Here is an 8,696-nt window from a genome sequence, read left to right on the forward strand (position 1 = left end):
AAATTTCTGAATACATTTTTATTTTTGTTACAAAAACTTTCGACATAAAAGTTTTTGTGAAACAGTTTGGAAATAAGCTTGTATATTAAAACAGAAAAATGAGAAAATCCAATAGAACATACGTTGCCGTCAAACTTGACATAATCTTTGAATGAATTCTGTGGTAAATTTGGACACTTCTCGAGTTGTTCCGACAAGAGAGATTGTCCCTTTTTCACAGGTGCTTTTTTACGAAAATCCTTTCTTTGGAACAATTCCGATTGGTCTGTAGGTGTGACAGCATTAAGATTGTGCTCCCATTTGACATGTTTAACTTTTGCAGCCTTTTTTCTTTCTATGTCCATCTTTTCCAATCTCTGTGCAGTATTGGATCTCTGTCTATGACTGAATTCCATGTCTAGAACATTGCAAGTAAAAGAATTATTTATTAAAAAATTTAATTAAAAATAATTGCTTAAACATTTATTTTATATTATATATATAATTTGTGTATATAGACAAATGTTAAAAGTAAAATATAATGCTGTTAAAATTTTAGATGAATAATTTTGAACTAAATTAATTCTTGAATTCTAATTTCAGTTTTATGATACTTAAGTGCCTTTATATAAAATAAGAAAAAATGGATATATATGTACCCATTTGTACGTCATATGATTCTGCCATGGCATCTAGATCTTCATCATCGCTATCCTCCATACCAGGATAGCACTGCAATGTTCCATTTGCCTTCAACTGCTTAGGAATATCTTCTCCAAGCATTACTATTTCGCACATACCTTCCAAGCAAAAGTAATATCAACATAATATGTTCATCTTATTTATTTAATTATTATTAATGTATTATATTAGTAATTGTGTCATAATAATATTATATCAGGGAATCTTAAGTTTTTTTTTTTAAATCAATTTATTGACTATTTAACAAAAAGAATATATATATTAATATTTGAGATAAACGCGTCATCGATGTTTTATCAAGAATTGTTATTATCAAAAAATATGCAGAATCAGAAAGCAATGGGTGTTTCAGGATTAATATATTGATATTCTAACCTATGTTTACCAGAAACATACCTGTATCGTCCATAGCGAGAAAGCTGTCCCTGATGTGCGACAGAAGCCAGTATTGGTTATCGTAAAGAGCCATTTCTTCTCTTCTTTTTTTTATTGACTAGATATCACCCCGTATGTTGAAAAAAGTCAAAAATCAAAGTCGAGATAAAACGCGCCACTGGGCGACTCGTCGATCGGTCTTTTTACAAATCAAAAGATCGATTTCACACCACACATCTGACATCTGACTACATCACGCACGTCACGAAATTTGTGTTATTGCCAACAGATGGTGTTAACCTTCAACAGAATTCGATGTATGTAATTTGAAATTTCATCGATGTGTGCGTGGATGAATACATTTTGTGGGATAAAAATGATAAATTTATAACTTCATTCTAATTTATCTCTATTACTATAATAATAATATAGTGCTGTCACACACACAACGTGGTAATATTTTGCTTATTTATTTATTTTTTATTGTATTACAATAATGATCACTTGTCGATTATTATCTTTAAGCGATTTTTCACATTCAAGTGGCCACATTATGTTTAGAGGCTACTTCGGGTCCTCATAATTTGGGGGCCATCCGCGATGGTGGTAGCAACGGCATTGGCGGCCGGGGGACGATTCTCCAGAATCGCGCCCCAGATCGCCGCGGCCACCCCGTCGCGGGCCCCCTCCTCGGCATCGGTGTTCTTCTTGAAGTTGTGGACAGAGTAGCGGTTGTATAGACCCCAAATACTATTCATCAGCTTGCTGTTGTACTTGAGCGGCGTCAGCTCCCAGCCTGCGGATAAGTATTCCGTAAGATTCGCTTCAAGATCGATTGAATTAGGTAAGAGTGCGAAAGCGTTTTTCTTTCCGATTATTAAAATTAAATTGATAAAAAAGACGTTGCGAAAACTATGCGAGAATTATACCTTCTAAATGAGGCCGGGAATTAAAGATATTTTCCTTCTTCTCTTCGTTCTTTCCTTTCTCCCCTTTCACGGACATTGAAACAGCGCGCTCGTTGTTACAACGAACTTTGCGCACTGCGAAAGCACTTTGCGGAACAGCAGCCATTTTTTCACAATCTGCAATATAGACAAAAGAAATATTGTTATACTAGAATCCCGTAGTTTGCCCCCCGCTATTCTGGACTGTTGTCTATTTTTTTCCATGCATGTATTTACCAGAATAAAGTGAGAATTTTTAATAGAGAATAGCGAAAGAGCTTAATCTTTACATTTCCAAAATACAATAAAGATATCACATGTGTATGCGTGTTTATTACTTTTAAATTTCTTATGAAATCTACTATTCCATTAATTAATTTAGTCACTATTAATAAATGCTCTACAGAGAAGAAATACGAATCAAAGACTTATTCATCTAAGAAATCAAAATAACGACAGTGCGACATATACATGCGCGTGTGTTACGATTCCCTATGGTTATTTATGTCTCAATCATATCATTCCTTCCGCGTTAATCACTTTGCTATCATTAATAGCTTTGATCTTTATTCCCAACGATAATTGCAAAAGCCTGCTTCTTTTACTATTATTGCTAAAGCATTTCTGTGTTTCATACTAAAGATTGAAAAACCAGGATTACATTGACATAAAATATGTTTATTTTAATTGCACTTGTACACTTTGTATTTCTTTTTTCTTTCTAGAAAATTCGAAAATATATGATTGTTCCACTTTAATCGCAGATGACACAACTGAAACGAACTGTAAAAGACGTTATCGATGCTCTTAATGATGCACTCAAAACGCGCGTTCAAAACACGATGCTTTCTCTTCGCTAAATGTGGTTTACATTTTTTTTGTAAATCCTACTGACCGATGCAATTCTCGAAGAACAACTCCGTTATCTGTCTTTTGGTGAATCGTCTTTGTCTCGACAGGCTCGTCTTCCACGTGCTTCCTGTCTTCCTGTCTCGCCTTGCAACTTTTCGAGTTTCGGCGCTCTGGAAAATCTCAAGCCTCATATAGCTGCCAACAATAATAGTCTCGGTAAGATTCATAAACTAAGAAAGAGCTTTGTCTTTATAGTCGACGTTTTTATTAATTTGTCGACGAGCGACTTCCGCTTTGTGTCCGTTATTTGCGTGTGATACGTCGTGTGTATTCCTTCGACTTTGCGCACCGAAATAATAAGTCAGAGTGATACTGGTCTCTGGCGCGACGACGGATATCTTTTATAAGCTCGGTCGGGGAAAGAGCGAGTAAGAAAATGAGATAGAGACGGATAGAGAGAGAGAGAGAAAGATTAATTTTTTTATTTCACGCGATATAATAAGAGCGGCATATCGACGGCCTTCGAGATACTCGACCTGACGTTGCTCGACCACCGCGAACTTACCCGACCTTATCTTGGATCCAAGAACACATACTGAGCTATCTTTTCTGTGTAGCATTCTGTATCGGGAATCATAGTTTGATCTATCTAATCCATCTGATAGTTGTAGCGATGTGAAAGTTTAAAAACGTGTCTAAATAATATTGGAAATATGCTTCAAAAATGTGCATGTGAATATTTCTTTGCAATTTATTCTTTGCAAATTATATTTGTTCTTGTGAACATATTTGATTGCGTGAACATATTGGATTGCTGTGAATCATTTAATAGATAAAATACTGAAAACCTCAATTTTCAAGATTTTATTAGCCTGACGTAAGACCACAAACGGAGATTTCTCGCGAATGGAGGCAATGCGTTATCACGACAAACAAATTTATCAAAACGAGGCCGAGAATAACAGACGATATTTGCGCTTTTACTATCACACAAATCTTGTAATGGTCACGCGTTCCTTTCTTTTAGTAAATGTTTCTCGTAAATATCTCTCATATAAATCATAATGTAAAAATTATAAATAGATCAGTTAGTGATACCTAAGCTATAACTTTAAATAATATCGCTTATCATATCATATATTAAATAAAATGCAAGATTGGGAACAGACAATTTGGTAAATATCTATTTAATTCACAATTGACAGGAAAAAAATTTGGAAGATTCCAAGAAATGTCATAATTTTATGGAATAAACAAATACTACGCGAAGATAAGAATTTTTCTAAAGTTTCATAGATGTCGGAAAATACCAAGTAAATAATTATAATAACAAATATATCATGCCACGTTCTCTTGTATTTTTAATACATTGTTTTTTATAAATCATTGGTTATTAAAGATATTAATGTGATCTTTGCTTAAAATATACAGTTATTATATTTATTTTAGATTTTGCACATAAAAGATTAAATGATACATGCTGTTGTAAACTGATTAATATTGTTTCTTATATGAGATCTATGAACTTGACCTTCAAATTCTGTTTCAATGGCATGATTACATGGAATTACAATTACTTTTTGATACATTATAACATAAATTTAATATAATCGTACATGTACATTAATAATTACTATATTAATATACTAATAATTAATAATATTTATATTAATAATTACTATCTTACTATATTATAATATATATATATATTACATAATTAGTATATATAATTGCTTCAATTTTGATGAATTATAAAACTTTAAAAAATTAACTAATATTTCTTTAATTAATCTCTCTTTTTTCTGTTTTTTTCTATGACAAAAGTACGAACTTAGTTTTAATTAAAATTAAATCGAAGTTTCATATTATTCTCAGTTAATTTTTCCTCTGATCAACATTGTAAGTACATTTGCTACATTTGATAATTGTATTGTGTATCTAGCTCATTTATATGATTCACTATATGTTCCTATGTTTATTTTTCTTCTGTGGGGTTATCTCACACGAGAGATATATTGTTTTTTGAAATTGTAAAATCAAAATTGCACGTGACAACAATTTTATTCGTTTTAATTATATTACATAAGATTTAATCTGATCTCGTACAATTCATTGTCAGTTATTTGAAAACCAAACAAACAATAACAATCGATAAATACAATTGAGAATATTGTTTGTAGATTCAGATTCCGTCAATATCTTTCAAAATACAACAGCATTTTCTTCGAAAAATTGTGCAATATTCAAATATTTACGATCTTAAGTAGCGGAAGATTTTGGAATTATCATAAAATAAAAACTTCTAAATAATCTTTTAATGAATAATTTGACAATTACTTTTGTCAAAAATTAACTTTGATATTTATATTGCTTAATTATCATATCTAGATTCACATTCTATGTGTGATTAGTAAACCAGGCTAAGAATATTACTGATTTAAAAGGATGTAATATACGAAACATATTTCTTTCAAAAAACTTATATTATTAAAATATTAAAATTATATTATACATAAAAAATTACATGGCTAATATCAATTGTAAAAAATCTCGTGTATAAAGAGATGTTATATTAAGTATGATAGTTTTCGTAATCTGTTTTTGATGAAAGAAAAAAATACAAACGATAAAGTCGCGCATAATATTATGAGTCAATGTTATATTACGTCAATATTGACGTAATTAATTCTTCTCGTAATCATGTGACCAATCCGGCTTCCTTTTTTCTAAAAAACTTCGTATCCCTTCCTGCGCATCTTTCATCTTTAGATTGTTTACCATTTTTTCAGTGCCAAGAAAATATGCCGTCGATATATCAAGATCCATTTGCTCGTACAAGAACGTTTTGCCAAGGTGTATGACCGAGCGACTCTTCGCATTGATAGCATCTATAATTCGGTGAACTTCCTCGTCTAAAATCAAAGTAAGAAAATCACTCAGGTGTAAAATTTATTAGGTAAACGCATGCAGTAATTTATAGTAACTCACCGAGCTTGTCATTCGGCACGACTTTGCTAACGAGACCGCACTCATAAGCTTCTCTGCCGGAAATAGGGAGTCCCGTGAAGAGCATATACATCGCGCTCTTCCTTGGCACGTTGCGCACCAGCGGTATACCCGGAGTTGAACAAAATATCCCGAGATTTGCCCTACCGAATAATAATAATAATATTAATATAATGAAATAATAGTGATTATTGATATAATGAAAATATAGCAATTAACAGTAAATATAATGGTACTAATAAAAATAGTAATTTTTACAGGATAATGGCCAAAAGGATAATAAGTAATGAGACAAGCTATTTGCAAAGTACCCTGGAGTGGAAAAGGAACTTCTTTCCGTGCACACCGCGATGTCACATGCCGCGACCAACTGACAACCAGCTGCAGCTGCCAAACCGTCCACCGCCGCGATCACCGGCACCGGGCTCTGACTAATGGTCCGCATGAGTTCTGCACAGGTCTCGAACACGTCCTTGTGGAATTTAGCGTTGGTAGCTGTCTAAAACGCAAACTAATGATTTTCCTATATAATGAATATAAAGAAGTCTTATGGAAATGGAATCCTACAAACCAGTTCCTTCAGGTTGTGTCCGGCGGAAAACACTTTTCCAGAGTCGGATATCAATAGGATCGATCGAAGATCCTTGTTGTCCTCGTCTCTTTTGATCTCTTTTAGCAGAATCTTTAACATCTCTAACGATAGAGAGTTACGCGAGGCAGAATCGCTCAAACGGATAGTTCTGATCTGAAATAAGGTGAGGCTAATAATATCTAGTAAAGACAAATAATATATATAATAAATAGAAATTATTAATATTTAAATTCTCTCCCTCTCTCTTGAGGTATTCTTAAATAATAAAAATCAAATTTATATAAAAGTTACAATAAGTTTGAATTACGTTTCTCAAAATATTAATTTGATTTAATTCCTCCAAATAAAAAGAAGTAGCATTTGTAATTAATATTTGAAGATAAATAGTTCAATATTTTTTTACCCCATCTTTTTCCGTCGTCTCCACATATTTTCTTTCGGTAGATAACGTTCTTGTAATATTTATTCCCTGCATCATTCAATAACATCAAGTCATTGATTAAAATTATTGATTTTTGATGGCATTACAAAATTAGCTTGTAAAATTTGCTTCTGCGTATTATTTAAATTGTTCCCGCGGTTTGTTTGATTCGAGTTGATTCGAGTCAACATCTTCGGGCAAGCGCGACTTTTGAGAGGGATTTTACTTGGCGTTACAAAGACTTCGAATCGTTCGATTCAAACACTTTGAAGCATTTGTAATATCAAGTGGAATATATTCGTTGCAAACAAAATAGAAATATAATCTTGTAATACGCGAAGCAATATATGTAGTCACAAATAATCACATTTATCAATCAACACATAGTTACACATACAACTGTTATATATTTATGCAGCATGAATTAAATATATATAATTAAAGCATAAAATACCTGAGAAACAGTGGGATCATTTTTCATCAAGAATCTCCAGATGGCTATCATTTTGTTACGATGCTATACCTTATTCCATCTAAAAGATTTAGGTCAATCAAATAGATATATCAGGCATTTGAAATTCGATGCCGATATACATTAATGTCACTTAGTCCACAAAGTATAGTAAAGTGGTTATCGTTGATAAAGGTTAATTATCATTATGATGATAAGTGACGTATTATTTAGTCGTAAGCCCGCGAAATTTTAAACGAAGAAATCTCTTAATATTATGTTATCAATAAGATTTTAATGGTAAAAGTAGTAAAATATTGTATGATCTTGGAAATGACAGGAACAATGCTTTAAACTTTAAACGCTATAAAAAAGATTTTAAAATCTTATTGAAATATAAAATTTAATATATGCGTTTTATATACATATAATTATATTAATATATTTGAATATTTCATGTCTTTAAGAATTTCACTAATTATGGAGGAATGTTTATCATCATATCTATTGTAATTCTTTTTAAATCTGTCCACAATTTCTCGTGATTTCATAAAATGCAACATAGTGCAGTTAACAAATATAGATATATTATGTTACCGTTTAGGTGCGCATGTTGTGACGAAAACAGCTTAAACACACACGTCTTTGAATGACAAATGTCAAAATCTGACATTCAGCACATGGTACATATCCATTTTAGACAAATGTCCAAAAAAAAAAATATAAGAACGGATTTAAATTAGCGTGATGATAATAATCTTAAATTATAAGTAAAAGTAATAAATGAGAGATGTGATTTCTTGAGAATATTCCGATTAATCGTGAATTAATTTTCTTAATTTTAAAAGCGTACAATTTATTTAACATACGTAATCTGTATTTTGAAGATCAAAAGCAAATTTGGAAATTTTTTCACGTGTCTTTTTTAATTTCTTAATTTTATATAAAAGAGAGTATAACAATTCCTTTATATTCCAGATTTAAATGGTGAATATTGCAAAAAGATTGAAAAAAGTATATGATCCCTACTTCAAACTGTGGAGAAGAGCTCGATGACGCACGGTGTGCGTTCCCATAACGACCAGTGTTTCCCTTAACGACTAACATGGCTGAAGCTGAGGGTAAGTAAGTCCGAGTGTGCATCGTCGCGTGTATATTTACGACAGTGAACGACAATACGGCGAGAGATCCTCGGTCCCGCTTACTCCGCGACTTTTCCCGTCATCATCGTCGTCGTCCGTTTCCGGCGCACTCTTTCGGTCCGAGTGTGCTGTATATTTACGACAGTGAACGACAATACGGCGAGAGATCCTCGGTCCCGCTTACTCCGCGACTTTTCCCGTCATCATCGTCATCATCGTCTTCCGGCGC

At 32.4% G+C, this 8,696-nt stretch overlaps 3 protein-coding genes and 1 long non-coding RNA gene across 4 annotated transcripts in view; 1 reads left to right on the top strand and 3 right to left on the bottom strand.

Moving 5' to 3' along the window:
• Positions 1–1,396, bottom strand: part of LOC115240147 (target of rapamycin complex 2 subunit MAPKAP1) — a 3,935-nt gene extending 2,539 nt beyond the window's left edge. Inside the window, exons 1-3 of the mRNA XM_029815121.1 lie at positions 1,078–1,396; positions 639–779; positions 109–397 (exon numbers count right to left, since the gene is read on the bottom strand). Coding sequence (XP_029670981.1) covers positions 109–397; positions 639–779; positions 1,078–1,150 — 503 coding nt within the window. The 5' untranslated portion in view covers positions 1,151–1,396. The remainder of the gene's footprint in view (positions 1–108; positions 398–638; positions 780–1,077) is intronic.
• Positions 1,397–1,509: 113 nt separating this feature from the next.
• Positions 1,510–3,228, bottom strand: LOC115240145. Its single transcript, XM_029815118.1, has 3 exons — positions 2,899–3,228; positions 1,986–2,141; positions 1,510–1,852 (listed from the first exon to the last, which is right to left on the bottom strand). Exons 1-3 carry the CDS (start codon positions 3,080–3,082, stop codon positions 1,614–1,616), a joined length of 579 nt encoding a protein of 192 aa, XP_029670978.1. The 5' UTR covers positions 3,083–3,228; the 3' UTR covers positions 1,510–1,613.
• A 141-nt stretch (positions 3,229–3,369) lies between these two features.
• The window catches only part of LOC115240148, a 7,590-nt gene continuing 2,263 nt past the window's right edge, over positions 3,370–8,696 (top strand). The window contains exons 1-5 of the long non-coding RNA XR_003884747.1: positions 3,370–3,587; positions 5,645–5,778; positions 6,122–6,352; positions 6,445–6,616; positions 8,304–8,446. This is a non-coding gene — a long non-coding RNA (uncharacterized LOC115240148). The remainder of the gene's footprint in view (positions 3,588–5,644; positions 5,779–6,121; positions 6,353–6,444; positions 6,617–8,303; positions 8,447–8,696) is intronic.
• On the bottom strand, positions 4,843–7,922 carry LOC115240144 (enoyl-CoA hydratase domain-containing protein 3, mitochondrial). The gene is made up of 6 exons (XM_029815117.1): positions 7,329–7,922; positions 6,857–6,922; positions 6,433–6,606; positions 6,173–6,360; positions 5,844–6,004; positions 4,843–5,767 (listed from the first exon to the last, which is right to left on the bottom strand). The coding sequence occupies exons 1-6, from the start codon at positions 7,377–7,379 to the stop codon at positions 5,538–5,540; spliced, it is 870 nt and encodes a 289-aa protein (XP_029670977.1). The 5' UTR covers positions 7,380–7,922; the 3' UTR covers positions 4,843–5,537.

The sequence above is a fragment of the Formica exsecta genome, unplaced genomic scaffold (genome assembly GCF_003651465.1).
Source record: "Formica exsecta isolate Colony F162 unplaced genomic scaffold, ASM365146v1 scaffold419, whole genome shotgun sequence".
NCBI lineage: Eukaryota > Metazoa > Arthropoda > Insecta > Hymenoptera > Formicidae > Formica > Formica exsecta.